Source organism: Apteryx mantelli, chromosome 9 (assembly GCF_036417845.1).
Source record: "Apteryx mantelli isolate bAptMan1 chromosome 9, bAptMan1.hap1, whole genome shotgun sequence".
Classification (NCBI taxonomy): Eukaryota; Metazoa; Chordata; class Aves; order Apterygiformes; family Apterygidae; genus Apteryx; species Apteryx mantelli.
Window position 1 is genome coordinate 20301986 of NC_089986.1, and position 19875 is coordinate 20321860.

At 38.7% G+C, this 19875-nt stretch overlaps 1 protein-coding gene across 1 annotated transcript in view; it reads left to right on the plus strand.

Moving 5' to 3' along the window:
• The window catches only part of COL4A4 (collagen type IV alpha 4 chain), a 72900-nt gene extending 53515 nt beyond the window's left edge, over positions 1 to 19385 (plus strand). Inside the window, exons 36-47 of the mRNA XM_067301907.1 lie at positions 172 to 279; positions 4820 to 4891; positions 5687 to 5815; positions 7285 to 7392; positions 8299 to 8454; positions 9138 to 9236; positions 9543 to 9551; positions 10470 to 10601; positions 12790 to 12906; positions 13935 to 14123; positions 15992 to 16278; positions 16929 to 19385. Of these exons, the coding sequence (XP_067158008.1) occupies positions 172 to 279; positions 4820 to 4891; positions 5687 to 5815; positions 7285 to 7392; positions 8299 to 8454; positions 9138 to 9236; positions 9543 to 9551; positions 10470 to 10601; positions 12790 to 12906; positions 13935 to 14123; positions 15992 to 16278; positions 16929 to 17192 (1670 nt within the window). The 3' untranslated portion in view covers positions 17193 to 19385. The remainder of the gene's footprint in view (positions 1 to 171; positions 280 to 4819; positions 4892 to 5686; positions 5816 to 7284; positions 7393 to 8298; positions 8455 to 9137; positions 9237 to 9542; positions 9552 to 10469; positions 10602 to 12789; positions 12907 to 13934; positions 14124 to 15991; positions 16279 to 16928) is intronic.
• The last annotated feature ends 490 nt before the right edge of the window (positions 19386 to 19875 follow it).

Consider the following 19875-nt stretch of genomic DNA (forward strand, 5'->3'; position numbering starts at 1 on the left):
AGAGCAGCAATAGAATCTGCTCAGAGTCTCTCAGAGGAGCAAAGTCAGTCAGTTCTTCAGACATTCCCATACACTTTCAGGTACCTATGAATAATGCTGGTGCTGGATAGTGTGGAAAAAAAACCAATGGTTTAATGGATTTGCATATTAAAGATTTTTTTTCATCCTCAGGTGCTATGGGCCCTCAGGGATTGCCAGGAGGACCTGGAGAAAAAGGGAAACATGGATTTTTGGGACCTCCAGGATTGCAAGGATTAGCTGGTCCCAAAGGCAGAAAAGGTAAGCACCATACAGTGCAGTGCTACTTGTAAAGTAACAGCATCAGATATTACTGTCCTTTTAGCACTGAAAATGGAAAAGAGCTTTCAAACGTGCCTAATATGAGCATGATTTTGATTCCATATTCCTACAGACCACTAAAAGAGTTAAGCCGGTTCCCAGCATCTTTGAAAATCGCACTCAAGTAACACAAATGCTACCTCCCCAAATTAGGTAACAGTCTAAACTGAGTAAGGAAGAAAGTAGAAACATATTCTGGCTCAGCTGATGTAACTGATGACAGAAGTGAAGCAGAGAAAAAGGCATTTTCTGCAATAATTCAGATTTTTCACTTCAATTATGCTGTTCTACCTTTTGACCATGGAGTGCCACTGTTACCCTACAAAAAGAGCAGAATGCTGTGGACAGTTTTAATGCTGAAAAAAGTAATGTCTTCAAGCGTAGGAAACATCTCAATTTGTTTTATCAAGTTGTGATCATGAAAATAACTTTTTTGCAAAAAAAAAGTTTTTTTGGTGGATTGTATGTAGAAACATTTCCCCCAAATCCTAAATTATGCTTTTCACAGTGGTTGTTATGTTTAGATTGAACAGTGGTTCATCTATACCATTGTTTCTGTTGGAGAAGAATATATCATTATGAGTAAAGTAAATGTTAATAACGAAATTAAAAGTTACATTATAATTTTATATATACTGTGATAGTGTGTTTCATAACCTGTTCCTGGGTAAAAATAGTAATATTAGTGACCCGTATACAGATATCACAGTAGAGTAACACTTGGCTCTATGACAAATGGTTAGAGAGGACAGTAGATTCACTTTTTCAGTTTCAGCCTAAGGAGAAACTGGGAAGGTTTCTTATAAGCTACTGAAAAAATGAATGAAAAATGGAAACCATTTATGACTGCTTGTAGAAAAGTAAGTGGTGCTGGTTTAAACTGTCATGACAGATTCCTTGCTGGTGCATAATCTGCAAGACAACATTTCATTGTCTCAAACAATATTTGCTGCTGCACTGACAACGATATCCAAGTATGAAGAAGAAAGAAAAAAGAAAAGCTTTGCACTCTGGAAAACTTCTTAGTAGCAGATGGATCCTTTCCGTCTTGTTATGGGCAGTCAGACACTTCTCTCCTACACTGTACAGAAGTTATCCCAGGTCCTGCAAAGGAAACATAACAAATTAACACGTATGCTGGGGAAAGGAAATTTCAGTTCCAAACGGAAATTCATTAGAGACCAAGTTGCCTGCTAAGGCTTAGACCCTTTATATTGCCAGCGTAGTTGAAAAGAAGGGGTAGTACCTTTCAAATTCTACCCAATGATAAGAACTAAATGGAATTAGTATTCCAATTCACTATAGAATGTAGATCTTACACTATTTTTAGTAAATAACTAGCATTAGAAGCGAAATGGTTAATCAGTTGTTCGTTGTTAAGGACACAGCCTTGTTAGTCTAATTGCTTCTCATTTACGTTACGTGTCTCATGCCTGAAGAACTTTTAGATTAAAAAATTTAGTCAAATAGCATCTACCAAAGAACAATCACATTTTCTTTATTACAGAGATAATTTTACTGCTTTAGGGTTCAGGCTGACAAACCTTACTTGTGTGAATAGTCCCTGATGAAGCAAATAGTATTAGTAACATCAGCAGAATTACTTGTGTGAATAAAAGCTGAATTGGTCTGTAAAACACAGAAACGGTGGTTCATATATAGGTCAGCCAATTCAGCTGTACCTAGAAATATGAAACTATAGCGGTCCAAAATCTAGAATTACAAGTGTTGATGTTATAATGGATTGTTGGCAAATGTGTCAGAAATTCCCTGGAAAGCAAGTAAACCAGGCCATCAATCTTGACTGAATAAGCTAAAGATCAAAAAAGTTTTAAATGGTGAACTGGGTGCCAAAAATCATTAGAGTTCATAATAATTTTAAAAATACCACTGTTAAATTTCCCAAATTGGCATGCAACTATTACATAAACTTGAAAAAGGCAACATCCCCACAGCACAAGCAGGCTATGGAAAGTAGGATTGAAAGTTAGAGCAAACGTCATGAAAAGTTAAAGAGCAATGAATTAAGGGCACAAAAGATATTACAGGTTGGATTACTAGCATTCCGTATTATTAAAGGGGATTCCTTACACAGCAGAGTATATTATCAAGGTCTTGCAGGTTTTCAAACAATCTTCTGGAATGAAATTTTTCTGGGCAGGTGTCTGCTTTTTTCCTTTTTATAATTTTAACTAAAATAGTTCCGCAGTTTCTGAGAACAAAGCATTGGATTATTATTTTCTATGTCTATTAAAGAACCCTAGTAACCTTTTATTTTTCCCTTCTCAAATGACCATGTCTTTGACCTTTATATTTGGCTGGTGAACCATTTGATGAAGGACATTCCTGTTGCTGTTCTTACAGCAATTTGTCCATGCCAAATTTGACCTGCTTATAAATTAAAAAAAAGAAAAAAAGATATACATCCATTCATGTGTGCTTAGTAGAGCAATAAACTTTCCCATGATTCATGCTCTGGATATACAGCAGATTTGTATGGTGCAGGACATGGTGGGATCAAGCACAGGAACTGGCATAGACAGCCTATCTTTTCTGTCAGGAAATGGCTAGGCAGGGAAGGGGAGAGACACAGAAAGGTAAAACTCAAGACTTGCAGAGAAAAAACAGTAGAACTGGACTGGAAGGCCTGCATGGTAGCATCAGGAAGCGGCAGCGGAAGGAAACTAGGCAGAGGTAAGCAACAGTGGTGAAAAGACAGGAACAGGCACTGACAGTAGTGTTGAATGTCTTGAAGATCAGCGTCCACTGTAGTCTATTCCTCTCCAGAGCAAGAAGCATCTCGAGTCTATTCCTCTGTCTGAAATCTTTCTAAAACCTGTTGCCAAGTGTCCCATCAGTTAAGTCAAATCTATTCCTATTACCAGTTACATCCTTAGCAGGAGTAACACACCCAAACGTTGCATTCCTATTTGTTACTCAGGTGAATGTCCAGCTGATAGGGTTTCTCCCCTCCCCTCCCCCAATTTTAAACACCAAGATCTTAATATACAAAAAGCAAGCTACATTAAGAGAACTTTAAATAGGCTGCAGTATTAAGCAGCTTTAAGTTAGGTAGTATAAGAAATAGGATGGCTTCCATCCTGTATTTTCTAACTTGTGATTGTTCCAGTTTTAAATTGTAGCAGAATTCTGAATTCTGGTTTTGCCTGAACTAGGAGCATTATGACATAATTCATTTATTTCCCAAGAAACAATACCATAGTAATAAGACTGAGAAAGGATTTTTAATGAGACTTTTTGTCTTAATCCTAGAGTATTTATAATAAGTCTTGTAAATTACTGATTTTCATCAGCATTTGTGTAAAATAACTTTCTTTTTTTTTAAAACTAAAGGAGTGCCTGAATATAGGTACTATTTTTAATGAACTATGAATGAACTTTGACTTTCACTTAAAATGAAGTGCTTTTATTTGTAGTTCTTTATTGTTTGAAATGGAGACAACAAGGCACTGTAAGTCTGCAGTTTGTATTTAATAAGTGTATGTCTTTTTGCTATTTGATACTTCATCTATACAATTTAGGAAGCTATAAAATGCTAATGACATGGTGCTATTTTACCCTTTACTGAAAAAAAAAGAGCACAACTTCAGATTAGTTCAATTCTTAAAAAAGGTGGGGGGAGGTAATAATGGCATCTATTTTATTATTTATTGTATTTTAGTAATTTTCAAAAAAGCACGGATTATTAAAAAAAATTTCTGACTGCCATGAGCATTCAGCTTGTGATCTGATCACCTACTGAATGTCACTAGTGACGAAGCTACTGTATACTATCATATGTTAGCGCTGGTCTCAATTTCAGGTGTGTAATTTTGTTGTCTTCAAAAACTTTGTGCTGTTCAGTTTAAAAAATTGTTGCAATAGTGTGATGCAAAACACCAGTTTTCTGTGTGAAATCTGCAAGGCCAGAAAAAATAAAAAGCCATGTAAAAACTTTCTTTCTAGTGGAGGTAGATTAAAACCGCACTTAAACTTAGAACAGAAGCTGTAAAGAAGTTCCCTCTTCACAGTCATTTTAGGTAGGTCTGCATTCTAGTCACCTGGCTATTACAGCATCATTTAGTGATAACATAGCTAACTTTGGACTAGTTCATCGCAGGTAGCAGTACCTGCATCTAGCCACAGTCATCAGGTTCAGGACAGAGTGAGTTAGCCCATGCTGAGCTTTCTGCTGCTAGCTGCAGTATAGAAATACCTAAAGGATTAAAGTGTATGTTTTCTAATTGCTTTGACATGAAAGGGTGTTATGACTGCTATTTTCAGATTTCCTTCACACTTCCGTTTCCAAGAAGACTGTGCTAAGTTACAGTGTGGTCTCCTCTTCACTTGCCAATATGAACCAAATTCAGCAACTATTCTGTCTTGATCCAGACTGTTGTCAGCAAAAACTGCATAATTTTTAATTCTGACTGTTGAAAGGATTTTTGTGGCATTCAATCACACCTGTAATACCTCTCAGGTCTTCCTGGACTGCCTGGACTAGATGGCTTGAATGGACTAAAAGGTCAAAAGGGTTCCCCAGGAGCTCCAGGTAAAGAATGAAAATAGCCATGTGGAACAGAAAATCTCTTAAATGACTGAATGTACAAGGAATGGTGCATGTTATTTTGATATTTGCCTTGCCCAGAAGAGAACATTAAGGGTCAGGCTAAACTTTCAAACAGAACCTAAAGCTAATAGCCTTATAACACACCTGCAGTTATTTGTGGAGAAAACTTTAAAACTTCCATTACTGACATAGTTTTGTTGAAAGCTTTCAGAGCTGTTTTTACAATGAAAATATGCAGTGCAGATGATTCAAAGTAAAGCCAAGTCTCCAGGGTTTTTTTTATATGTAAAAGATAAACTAACAAATTAAAAGGAGACTTACAAAATCCCAGCCCCATTAAAGTCAATGGGAGTTGTGCCACAGATTTCAGAGGAACCTGAATTTCACTCATGCTAATCTATTTGCAACTTTCAAAAGGTGCTTTTGAAGCAGTATTAAAATCTGTGCTCATCATCTATTTAGAGATTACAAATTTCTGCTGATAGAAAATTAAATTTAGGACCCTGAAGTCAGTTTACATTTCAAATCACAGACAATAATACCATATAAAATAACCCCTGAAGAAGGACCCTAAAGCAAAGAGCTTAATTCCTTTGAAAGAGATGAATGAATAAGGGCCAGATTCAACAAAGCTCTATCCAGCTTCCAAGAGAGAACCAGAAAAGTAGTGCTAGGCCACCCTTGCAAGGAAGAACATCTGCAGCTGGTATTTCTGTTCTGCACATCTGTAATTGTACTTACTGTAGGCTATATGTACATAATTGTTTCCCTATAAAGGTCAAAGTGAAACAGGGACCCCAGGATACTCAGGAGAACTTGGACCAAAAGGAGACAGAGGTGAACCTGGATGGCCTGGTATTTCTATTCCAGGCCCCCCTGGAGAAAGGGGATTCCCAGGATTTCCAGGTAAGGAGGGTTTTCTCCTCATCATGCCCTGCAGACTTGAAAAGAAGCTTATGAAATGAAGCTGGCTCTTCCCCAGTTAGCATGTACATGAATACATACACAGGAGATTCCTTCACTAAGAAAACCATTACCACTGTAATAATACACTGGCACTTCCTGACTAGATACAGATACCCCAGTATTTATTGTTTATTATGTTACAGGACAGGAAGGAATGAGAATAGAAGGCAGTGGACTTGGACAGATTCAGGGAACTGCTAGGAATTGCCTCTTGGGAAGAAATTCCTAAAGAAAAAATGTGCAGGAGAGCTTGTAGTCACAGAAATACAGTAACTTTATCAACTGCCCTGATGTAAATGAAAGATGGAACTATATCACAAGATTACTATGATTATTTAAGCGCTTTGGTGATGAAGGAATTGCACAGAAATAGGAAGAAGCAAACGTTTGAGAGAGAGGTATGAAGAAATGGTACAAGATGTAAGGAAAAAATTCAGGCAACTCCAAGTATGGAAAGATCACAGGATCATCAAAGCAAACTACCTGAGATGAATTCTGGTGAGGTGAATAACTGTAAGACGAACACACAATCAGTTGTTTTCTCAATTCAAACAGCTACCAGTTTTCATGAACTGAGGGAGACAACAGAATGATGCTGTTGACTAAAAAAAGAGAGAAGTTTCATTCCAAGAGTTATTAATACTGCTTGACATGGGATGGGCAAGGCCTCCTCTGGCATATCGTAGCCAGTTTTGACAAATGAGGGAGAACTCGCTAGAAAGTAAATAGAAGGATGGAGTTGAAAACATGCTTGAAGAAATTAGATTCGTTTTCTGTAGAAAAGAGAAGGCAATAGGGTACAACACATGGTAATAACCTTCCTGTATTCAAAAGTGTTATGCAGAGCATGGTGACTAGTAGCTCTTTCTACCTGTCATGCATAGGGCACTAAGAGTCTTATTTTGCAAAAATTCAGATTAAACATTAGAAAAACAATACACCTAAGGCTAGTCGTAACTTTATCTTATTTACTGGAGGTTCTTTGAAAATAGCTGAACTCACTTTTGTCAGGAACAGTCCATGAATACTTATGCTGCCCCAGGCAGGATGGTCTTAGGGTCCCTACTAGTCTTGCATTTTTACAATTTCTGTGACTGTTAGAACTCAGAGGTAGAACGTTATCTATGGTAATAATGTCCATGTGTGATGATACATTCTGGGACATCTTCAGTTTAAGTAGATTTTATAGAAAGGAATTAAAAATTTTAGAAGGTAACAAGTATTTTCACTTCTACAAAGTGAAAGTCTTCATTAGCTTAATCACCAGTACATTCAGTATACAACTGAGAGCATGTTACCTCCATGTCCGTGACTTCACATTTCAGCATACTTTTATTTAGTAACTTATTTCTGTAATCTAAAATAAAAACAGACTGGAAACTCAGCACATTTCTTACATGATCCCATAGGTAGAAGAGGAGCTGTTGGACCTGCTGGACCTATGGGAAGATCTCCTGATAGTGCTCCTCCTGGTCTTCCAGGTGATCAAGGACCACCTGGTTTAGATGGCATCAGAGGTACTAAAAAACAAAAATATCAAATGTGAGCCCTGGTGCTGTCAGGAGTCACTGGGTTGCTGCCTGTGGAACAACATACAAAAGTGCATAGGGAGCAAAGAAACCAATCAATACCTCTGTGAATACACAGAGAAGGAAACAGTGGATAGATGACTGGAGCAAGAATAAAATACCGATCTCCAGATTCAGTTTTCTGGCCTGTTTGGTGATTCTGTATAAGTTCCATTGCTATAACATATCTCTATTTCCCCACAGCCATAATGGAAATAAGGTTACTGGTGTCCCTTTCTAGCAAGAAGGATAAAATGCATTGTCCAGAGTTTGTGCGGGCATTTTCTTCAGATTCCTCTTTACAGTTTTACCTGCAGTTGGTAGTAAACCCACAAAAGCTTTCTTATCTAAATCCAACCCTGGGAGAGCTAAAGTTGTAACTCTTCTGTAAACATTTATACAGACTGCACTTCCTCTGTTACAAGCAGAGCTTGCCAAGGGATCCAGTCAGTTCCTATAGACCCTGGTCCAAACTGAGCTCTTTCAGTTGTTCTGACCTTTTTACCTTAGGTAATTATCTGACCCTTTCCTTGCCTAGTCAAAAGACTTGCCTTCTATTGGGAAATAGGGGGTGGAGATTGGAAGGGTCAGCACCACTATAATAAACATGGAGAAACAGTGTTTCAATGCAGGTAACACTGACTTGCTGCTTTCTCCTTGCACAGAATCTGTGTAGTTTTAGGAGCTATTCCCCTGATTTCCTTCTTAACAGGGCCTTGGAGAAAGACTAAGGCTAATATTGCCAAAAACATGCAAGGGCTGTACCACATCCCAGTGAAAAAATCAGTGGAACATGGCTATTTTTAGATGCTTATGCTTTGTGCATTTATTCAGAATAAAATGCTTTTACTGTAGGCCAGCCAGGGAATCCTGGCCCTCCTGGAGAGACTGTCTTTGTGCGAGGAGATCCAGGTGATGCCGGTATTCAAGGGGCACCTGGGATTCCTGGGCAGCGAGGGCAACAAGGAGCCAAAGGTCTTCCAGGGAACCAAGGAAGAAGAGGCCCAAAGGGTATGATGTGAAGTTTTTAACTGGCTCATGCACTTATGCTGATATAAGCCAGGCCCTATGCAACTGAGCCATGCGCACAGGGGACTGCTGTTGGCAAGTCTGCTGTACCCAGATGGAAAGGGAGGGCTGGACATTTTGTAGTTCTGCCCTCTTATCTACAGATATGTTAGGGCTGGGGGAGAAGTGCCAGATTCACACGTACTGTTTCCAGCAACTTGTTGGAACACTCCCCATCAACCTGAGATTCTGAAGCAGTGAACTTTTGAATCTGCCAGATAAAACAAAACATGGCTCTGTCTGCAGGGATCTTGAGAAACCATGGAAGCTACAGATGCATATGAACTAACAGTCTCTCACATCCACCATATAAATGGCTGTGGGCTTTCAACAGATTCCTTAGTTTGGAAGCAGGGATCTAAATTCTGTGCTTCCAATACAGATGGTAGAGAAGATGTATCTACACAAATCCTTTCCATTCTCTACAAAAGGAAAGGCTGTAAATTTTAATTAAGTTCAAGAGCAGGGAGAGAAGAGAAAAGGTCTTCTCTCTCATTGTCTTTCTGTGAGACAAAGGAGTTGAGCAGTCCCAAGTATTTTGTGTTACTCAAGCAGCCAGTCTGTCTTATTTGTGTGTTCACCTTGGAATGTGATCACATGTAATTGCACAGCTCTTTTCTTTCCAGGTCCTATGGGAATACCTGGCCCACATGGTCCACCTGGTGCTACAGGACAACCAGGGGACCAAGGTTTTCAAGGAAAACCTGGTCCTAAAGGTCCTTCAGGTACTTCTGAACCTTTTGCTGTTCGTCACTCAACTATAACTGTGATCTTTGTATTCATATATAAAATATTCTTTCTAACATTTACTTGGATATAGAAAATTTAAACAACTTTAGAAAATCTAAATTGGTTTCTCATGAGAGTTGGGTAAAAATTTATGAACTGTGTTTTTTTTTTTTAATTGATGTCACCTCATGCAAGTGATTTTAGTTCTCATTCCATTCTTTATTCTAATTTACATGCCTGAAACTTGTTCCTACCTGCACCACAATGGCTGCAATCTGCTTTCCATTTTTCAAATCTTTCAGGTTTCATAGGTAAGTTGATGTTTATTGATTACTGTTTTCATCTGGGCTTCCTTCTGTTTAGATACACTCCATTCTAATTAGAAGCTCTTCTTAGCTAGGCTGCTAGGAATAGTATACTGCCACAACAATGCAGTTCTAATGGATTTTTCACATAAATAGCTAGCACTTCCAAGCAGAGCAATATCATAATGGTGCTACATGAGAAGGCTCATGCTAAGATGTCACTTAGTTATAATTCTGTCTAGAGACATGTAAAACTTTCATTTCAAGTTTTTTATCACTCTAGAGTATTTTGTTTTCACTTGTCACAGCAGACACTACCTAGCCAAAAACCTATCCAAAGCTTGAATCCTACACAGGATTAGTACAGACCGACACTTAACCCTTAATGTGATTAAAACTGACCTGATTTTGCTTTTGTTCCAAGATGCAAATAGCCAATAACTCTTAGTAACTTGTAACACATAAAATGTGGCCATTCTCTCTCTCAGCATTGTGGTATAGAACAGCTAGCTCCCCTCCTTTGGCCTACTCATTTAGGGCTTGCAGGATTCAGCCACAGTGTAGGCAAAGTACTGTAAACATTAACATGTGCTAAAGTGTTGGAGCTGAAGTTGGATAGACTTTAGGCTTTAACGGTAATCAGTTTTGGGCACATTAACACAGAATAGAGACAATGCACACTAAACATTTGAAAAATGTCAGCTAGCATACGCTTATGAACACATGCTTGCCATCCTTTTAAATGCTGTTCTTAAAGACTGAGAGTGAAGTTAAAAACAGTGAGACCCAATCATTCAAGTTTTTAAAATACTTCACTTAAAATATACACTTGAATACCAAAATCAACTAACAGTTATGTTGATTTTTCTCATGGGAGCTATTACCCAATTTTTTGTCTGATTTGTTTCCTATTACACATTCCAGGTGACCCTGGTGAACCAGGAAAAATAAATGACTCATGCCCTGCAATCCCAGGGCCTCCTGGAGAAACAGGGCAAAGAGGAGATGATGGTTCTGTAGGATTACCAGGGTCAATAGGTCACCCTGGACCCCAAGGTAAGCTCATGTTTTGCAAGCTTGGATATCTATTTTAGCCTTTCAGACAAGGTATTGGAAAGGGTTAGCATGTCAGTGTCCCTTCTCCATGTTTTATCTTGTCTCTTCTCCTTAAGCATTTATTAACAGTTTCCAGAAACATACAGTGGGCTGGTCAATGCTGAGGATGACTGATCAAAGTGTGGCTGAACCAGGCTGCTTGAGGCTGCCTGCACTACATTCCCTTTTCCTAGATGAGGGAAGGCAAAAGCATCATGTACTGTTGAGACAAACTTCATCAAATGTTATTTTTCCTTTTCACCAGCAAAAAAAAATGCAATGCCTCAAACCTCCTCTATGGTTTGGCACTAACTGGTGGTTTGGCCCAGGCAGGGTATATTTGGAGGATGTTAAAAACCTACATGCTTTAAAATTTAGCAATAATGTTTCACAAAGCTATACTAACCTATGTCCTGAAAGACCACTGAGGGCAAGAGTGGCAGATACGATAGCACTTTCTTTCCTCTTAAACCAAGGGGAAAAGGGTTATAACAAAAGAAAACTGGCCAAAGAGATCTGAAAAAGAAACTGTTAAGACTCTGAAAACTGAAACATTCTTCTGAAAGATATAAAAAGACAACAACAACAAAAAAACAAGGGGTGATGCAGGTACTGATGATTTCAACAGAGCAACTGTCTTCATAGAAATATAGCAGTAGCGTTTTCAGTTTAGATAGTGGAATCCCTCCTGTGCCTTCAGACATTTATTATTTGAGAAACCCAGGTTTGTTGTGGTGGCTGGACTGGCCATCCAACGTCTCCAGAGAGAAAACCCATCATGTTCTCCCAGGAGAATCCCTGCAGGGTTCATTGCTCTCATGGAAGTGAACACAAGGCAGTTTTCAGTGAACCATTTAGTTTTGTTTGGCTTAATTTTAATTGCTTTGTCAACTAAAAGTTGTCTCTGGGGTTGAAATGGTGTGTTTCCACTGAATACATCCTTAAATAGTTTCTGTAAAACCTGGCAGTACAGTGATACATACTCATACTGGTTTGACAAAAGAAACACTTCATGATGCTATTTCTTTCATTAAAACAGCAGAATCTAATCTTGTCCCAGCTGGGAAAGCTACACAGACAGATGAGACAACTGGAGATTTTACTGGCAAAAGTGAAGTTTATTACTGAAACTTCCATATACTTGAACTTTGGCAAAATAACTATGCAATAGACATTGAAAAGCTGTTAAAGTGTTTTGACTGTTTTAGATTTTCTTAATTAACTTAAAAAGTAATATGGGGAAATTCTCCATGTTGTGAGACAGCTTTTCAAAAAACACTCAAGTCTGAAGGCTAAACAATTAGCATAGTTTGCAAGGAATAAAGCACACACCATTTATGAGAACCAACTCAGGTACAGGAGACGTGTTCAGCTGAAAAATTTCTTTCACCAAAAAAGGAAAACCACTGCCAAATGCAATAATATCTGACAAGTGGAACTTGATATTCAATTCAGGTATTTTTAAATGTAGCCAATGGACAGGACCATTGCTATCTATGGCCTGTATATAGGACATATGTATTATTGACATGGCCACACCTCATTAGCATTATCTGCTAGTGTATAAAAAATATATATGTATACACACATAAATATATATATATAAAAAAGGTGAGGACATTGAGAGCCTAAGATTTCTTTGCCCTTCCCCACTGGATGGAATCCAATTCAGTAGTCCCTCTCTGTTCTGTAAAGAACTATTACATGCATTACTTCACAGGAAGGTCAGTACATGTTTAAAGGCTTTGCCGAATTGTGTCCTAAAAGATGAAGGCTTGCCATAGGATGAGTTGTAACTCATTACATGGGTGTAGATACTGATGGCAACTCTGCAAGAGGATTGCATGATAATGTTTGTCAGAGGTTTGATTTCAATTTTAAATTACACAAGTTCCTTACAGAGGACATAAAATCTTACCAGCAGTTGCTCTGTTTTCACACTCCTGCCTCTGAACTACCACTGCAGTCACAACGAAAGAGAATAAGCTATAAAGCAAATTCCCAACAGAAAACAGTCCTACACCCTTTTGTTCCTTAAGTGTCATTTCTTGGTGGTCTCAGTTCTGCTAACTGGCCCATTGCATGCTGTGTATGTTTGGACCAACCGTTAAATGCAGCCATATGAAGGAAAAGTACGTACTTTATCTAGGAAGAAAAGGTGAAGAAGGGTCATGTGGCCTGCCAGGTCAAGATGGCTTACCTGGGCCACCTGGACTTCCAGGTGATCAAGGGATTGTAGGAGAACAAGGATACATTGGGCCGCAAGGTAAGAATGGCTGTTTTTTCCTGTCTGTTTACCACCATGGGATGGGATAAGCAGATACTGTGATTTCTTCATTTTGAAGATAAACTTACTGATGCTTCTGGGTAGTGGTGACTCCCTTCAAGGAACTCCACAAGAGTTACTGCTCTCAACAAGCTCAAACAAAAGCAGTAGAACAGACTGACAAGGGCACTGTATTTGAGCATAGCTAAACCAAAGTTCAACAGGAGAGGGAAGCCTACAGGACCAGGGAGATGGGAGTTTGTTTACCCATCAGTGCTATTCATGCAGCAACCAGTCACGTGACTGAGGGGAGATGTGAGATGATGTACAAACCACGTTTTCTCTCTGCTCCCCCCATTCACCCCAGTTCTCCACCCCAATTCACTCTGACCTGAGATGCCATATCACTTTTTTCCCCCTCAGCTCAAGCACTGGTAGTAACACTTGTGAATGAAAACATGTAAAAAGGCCCCAGCTCAAGAAAAATCTCAACATACATTATTAACCAGAACGCCAAGCAAGCATACATGTTTAGATACTGTATATCAATAGGTATGCATTTCTGAGTCATGACTAATGGTTCAACTGTCTGTGAGCAATTAAAATTGTATTTCAGCTGTGACTGCTGTTTAATAAATTATTGATTTAATACATATGCGAAGAAAGGGCATTGATTGTTACTTCAGGGATTCAAATCCAATCCAGACAGCAATGTCATCCTAGTGAGCAAGTCCATAAAATTATTGCCCACCTAAGTTCATTTCTTCATGGGCAAATATCCATGCAGCACAGGACAGAGGCAAGACTACAAAAGCCAACTGTCAAAGCATTCAGCGGCAATTTACTTCAGTTCTCTCCAATAATGAGGATAACATGAGTCTTCTGCTACCTTTACTGCCCATGTGAAGTTGTATTATATTCAGTCAGGAACCCCTTACTGAACACTAAAATAGAGTAAAAGATAAAAGCTCCCACTGGTTAAGCGTTCATGCAAGCAAAATTGTTTTACCTTTTCTCCTATGTGTAAGGTCCACCCGGCCAGACTGGTATCCCAGGACCACCAGGCCCTCAAATTAGATCTGCAAGTGGATTCTTGCTTGTTCTTCACAGTCAGTCAGACAGAGAACCACTCTGTCCGCAGGGGATGCCAAAATTATGGACTGGCTATAGTCTGTTGTACCTGGAAGGACAAGAGAAAGCTCATAATCAAGATCTTGGTAGGTATTGCACTACATGGTAGTCACTCTCCAGTTAAGATCTAATGTGATGTGCTCTATATACAATAAAAAAAAAGTCCAATGGAGCATGCTTTTAAGAATCATCATCGATTGCTTATTTTCTGCAGATTCCATACTTAATTTCCAAGATTTATTATTATATTGATTATAATGAACTCAGTTATGTTTCCCTATTACATGACCGATTTAAAAGTGGCTTTCTGCTACTATATTTAAATGAAAAAAAAATTTTCTACATCTAAGTAATTTTGAATAGATATTAGAGATGAGTGGTTTGCTTCACCCATCTTGTCTAGTTGTTTTAGGCTGCCTTTGAACTCACTGGAGATATTTTCCTGCATCAGGAATCTCATTTGGCTGCTTTGAATCCCTCCTGGAGGATCTGCTCCTTTTTACTTTCAACTTGGGAAAAATAGCTGGTTAAGTTAGGTGATTATAGTTGGATAGTGTAAATAAACTTTACAAGTAAAATTAGGCATCACACATACAACAGAATCACATGCTTTTGATAGTCAGAAGCTAATATTTTTTGGACAAGACAGACAAAATTCTCCCAAAGACAGGTCCATTTTGGTGTCTTGGGCCACTTGTACCAGTCTTGACTAAAGTTAGCTGTCTAAATAAGTAGCCTGACCTGCAGCCTTAAAAACTGAGTGGCTGCAATTTGCACAGAAGAAATTTCTTTAATTTTTGTCATCTTTTTACGAAGGAGCAGAGAAGCCCCTTAGGAGGAAAGATCAAGGAGTTAATAAGCTGAGTGAAAAAAAAGTGTTTAAAAGTACTTACTAAAAATAATAAAAATAGATGTTTTTAGTACAACAGTGTTGGTTTGAAATGTTTTGACTATTATGTGTTTGGCATTCCCCAGGATAGCCAAAGTTGTAACACAGTGCCTTATAACAACAGTAAAAATAGCCAAATAAAATAAAATCCTTGTTCCCTATGACCAAAATGTGTTCTTTTTTGCAGGCCTCTTCCTTACCCAGGCTACTCTAGATGCTTTCTTATTACTGGAATGGAATGTTATCTGTGATAAGCAAAACTGTCTTTTGTATAGGAGTGTTATATGTCTTTACAGCAGACAGTAAGGTTTTGGGGCATTACGGAAATAATATATCAAGCACGAAGTTCAAGGCAGAATACATTTTCAGTGATTATTATGTTAACTAAAAAGTCATCATGAAACTGTTCTAAACCCAATTCTGGGAGAAGAACTTGAATCTGACGTATGTGCTAGTCACTCCTTAATTCCCGCTAATGTCTGGCTGATGAGAATTTTGCAGGATAGGCTCTGTGAAATCTCGCAATCTTTTTACTTCAATTTGAGAGTCTGTGAAACCAGGAAGGCAACAACCTGGAAGGCAACAGAACAGCTGCTGAGATTTCATCTTAATTCATTGGTAGCAATGGCTTGTCATACTTTACAAAAATTATCTATTTTATCAATTTTGGCATTTGGTTTCTCACTGCCCCTCGTGAGTTTGTAAATAGCTAATCTCCTTTTTAACCAGCTGCCACCTCTTGCCTAATTTATTTTTCAGCGTTGTCACAGTTAAGAAATTTGTTGGCATAACTGTTTCCCATAGTGACAAACTGCATCATGTTTAAATACTGGATTGTGACGTCCTGAAATGCTAATGGTCAAAGGAAAATACTGATTAGTAAAAAAAAGTTTATTTACAGTATTACTAGTCATTTTGGTAAACAAGATGGTGGGAGATTTAAGATTTGTGAATTATGTGGCATCTGTTAAGCCATACAGTTTTGTGGCAACATTGGTCAAAATACTGCTTTGAACTTACCTGGAAAAAAGTGGAATAGTTTTCATCATTTGTTATTATTTTCAGGTCTGGCAGGATCTTGTCTTCCTATATTTAATACCATGCCCTTTGCTTACTGTAACATCAACCAAGTTTGTTACTACGCCAGTCGAAATGATAAGTCTTACTGGTTGTCAAGTGCTGCTCCTTTACCAATGATGCCACTCTCTGAAGAAGAAATACAACCATATATAAGCAGATGTGCTGTATGTGAGGCCCCAGCCCAAGCTGTAGCAGTTCATAGCCAAGATCAGTCAGTTCCTCCCTGCCCGCTGAACTGGAGAAGTCTTTGGATAGGTTATTCTTTTTTGATGGTAAGAGTCGATTGCACATTAGCATATATATATATATATATAAATTTCTTTCATACTGCTTTTGTGTTTTAAAGGTTCACAGATTTTAGCTCTGAAAAGTAAACTCAAACATCTAGCAAAAATTACAAAATAAAATCCACAAAAAAAAAGAAAAAAAGGATCAGCTCCAAGTTACAGAGCCCATCTGTAGCTGTATATACTGAAGTCATTGCCCTAAGTTACACGTGATTCTTAAGATCAAAAAGATTTTGCTTGCTTGTCTTTGCGCATGAAAATCCCATTGCTTAAAGACACATTTTGAGAAATTAGAGGTCCTGGTCTTTTTAATGCTGTCCTCCAGTCACATCTGAAGCAAGTTTAGATAACAACATCATTTAGCATCTGCCTGGATTACTCTTTGCTTCAGTTTGATAAATACAAGGAAAATAAGTGAGCTGGTTCTAGACTTTTTTTGTATATATTATTTATTAAGATTATTGAGATTAAATTATTAAAGAACTACTGAAGTTTTTCTCCAGCAAAGGAAGTTTACTCCAATCTGTGATCACCCAAAATAGCACAATTAGAAGCAATTAAAGCCCCAAAACACATTAACATCATTTACCTATTTTTCATATGCAGTTATTGAGGGTTTTTTTTGTTCTTTCCAGCATACTGGATCTGGTGATCAGGGAGGTGGACAGTCCCTTATGTCACCTGGAAGTTGCCTAGAAGACTTCAGATCTGCACCATTCATTGAATGCCAGGGTCAGCGGGGAACATGTCAGTTTTTTGCTAATGAATACAGTTTCTGGCTAATAACAGTGATGCCTGAATTGCAGTTTGCATCAGCCCCTCCGTCAGGAACTCTCAAAGAAGGACAAGAGCAGAGGAAAAAAATCAGTAGATGTCAGGTGTGCCTGAAGCATGGCTAACAGACAGAACAAAACTGAGCAGCTCAAGTGAGACTTGCATAGGGAAGAACGGCGTGCTAAAGGTTTAAACATTATTTGATATTGGAATATATTTGAAAGTCTACAGTTCTGTTGTTTTTGTTTGTATTGATATATAGGACTGAAAGATGCATCTATTGAATTTTATCCACCCATATACACATATCTACAGATAGTAAAATCTACTGTAAACAACCCGAGACCAAAAAAATGAAACTGTCACACTGGAATTCACTACTGTAATATACAGGCAACAGGGAGAGTTTGGAGGCTTGAATTAAGTTGTTCTGGAATACCAGGGAAAACATACATGATCACACAAGACAACAGATTTGCTGTTACAAGGAACATTTAGCACAGGAGGAGTATATGTATTTATATGGCATATTATAAATAACTACTCTCTAAAAGATGTATAGATACAGATGTGCAAGTATACAATGCCTTCACAGAATCACAGAATAGCTGGGGTTAGCAGGGACCTCTGGAGATCATCTGGTCCAACCTCCCTGCTCAAGGAGGGACAGCTACAGCAGGTTGTCCAGGACCGTGTCCAGTCAGGTTTTGAATATCTCCAAGGATGGAGAGTCCACAACAACCTGCTCCAGTGTTCAGCCAGCCTCACAATGAAAAAGTGTTTTCTTATGTGCAGATGGAGTTTCCTGTATTTCAATTTGTGCCCGTTGTCTGTTGTCTCGCCAGTTGGCACCCCTGAGGTTCAAGCAACTTGACTCCCTCCTATCATGCATTTATAAGATAATTTGATAAGATCCACACACACACCCCCGAGCCTTCTCTTCTCCAGTCTAAACAGTCCCAACTCTCTCAACCTCTCCTCATATGAGAGATGCTCCAGTCCCTTAATCATCTGTGTGGCCTTTCACTGGACTCACTGCAGTAGCTCCACATCTCTCTTGTACTGGGGAGCCCAGCAATGGACCCAGCACTCCAGATGCGGCCTCACCAGTGCTGAGCAGAGGAGAAGGGTCACCTCCTCGACCTGCTGGCAATGCTCTTCCTAATGCAGCCCAAGACACTGCTGGCCTTCTTTGCCAAAGGGCACATTGCTAGCTCATGTTCAACTTGGTGTCCATCAGAAACCCCAGATCCTTCTCTGTGGAGCTGCTTTCCAGATGGTCATCCCCCAGCACGTGCTGGTGCTGCATAGGTTTATTCCTTCCCAGGGGCAGAACTTTGTGCTTCCCCTTGTTCAACTCCATGAGGTTCCTCTCTGCCCATTTCTCCAGCCTGTCGAGGTCCCTCTGAACAGCAGCACAACTAACTGGTGCATCAGCCACTCCTCCCAGTTTCGTATCATCTGCAAGCTTGCTGAGGGTGCATTTGGTCCCATCATCCAGGTCATTAATGAGGAGGTTAAATAGTATTCGCCCCAGTATCAACACCTGGGGGACATCACTAGTGTCTGGCTTCCAGCTGGACTTTCTGCTGCTGATCACGACCCTCTGAGCTGGGCAGTTCAGCCAGTTTTCAATCCACTTCACTGTCCATTTATCTAGCCTCAGCTTGTCTATGTCTATCTAGCTACTTCATCAGCTTGTCTATGAGGATGTTATGGGAGACTGTAAAAAGCCTTACTAAAGTAGAGATAAAAGTCTTAAAGCACTGTAGTTCAATTTCCCAAGCTAAAGAAGCTTGCCACTCTGTTTCTGTGGGATGGGGAAAAAAGTAATTGTATTGAGAACACATGCTTACGCATAATAAAAACAATGAAGATCAAAGTCTGTTTTACCATTGCAGTACAGAACCAAATTGGGAAAGAACTGTTAATTGAGCTTTCATAAGCAACAAAAAGAAAGTTGCAAAACCATTTAGGAGCAGACTGTTATGTAAGAAAATAAAATTAACTGAGATAATGAGACTTTAAAAAGCTATATTTATATTTGCAATTAAATTTTCAAAGCAGTTAAACTAAATTGTTAAGCTCCAATCCAAAGCAGTTGCTAATGTTAATTAAAAAGAAATAGTAGCATGGTGATAAAATGGGTGAATTCATCTGCATGATGCATAAAAGAAGTCTTTGAAGAATCCCCTAACCCTGAAGCAAATAAATTTTGTTCATTTTTATTTGTAAATATACCACAAAAGGAAGGTGAACCTTCACCTTTCAGCATCTTATGGAACCATGGCTCTGGAGGTACTTTTTATTATTGAAAGTGTTTATTGTTAAAAGGTTTATAAGCTAAAGCACTACCTTTTGAAAAAGCTGAACACATCCGTACATACTTCATTCAGCTATAAAAGAACAAAAACAGTATATGTGCATTTGAATCATGGTGAAACTACTGAAAAACACATTGATTGCAGATGGAGAATTCATCGTGTACAGAAAGGCCACAAATGCTCTTTTTACCCCTTAAATAAGGGATATTTTACTAGAATAGAATAAAATGTTTTTCCGGCACTTTTGTGTTCACAAAAAGAGGTCTCCTAGCAAAGTGATTTTCAAGCAGAACGAGAACCACATCCAAAAGTCCTAATTCAAGGAAAACTCCCTGTAAAGATAGCATGAGTACAACAGGCTGATCAGTCAACTTGAAAGCTAGATCCAGAGATTCAAAAAGCAGGAAAGAAAGATATTCCAATCTCAGCTAGAGGAAAACGGGATGGGCAGAGGGCAACTCCATTCAAGTGTAAACACAGCAGA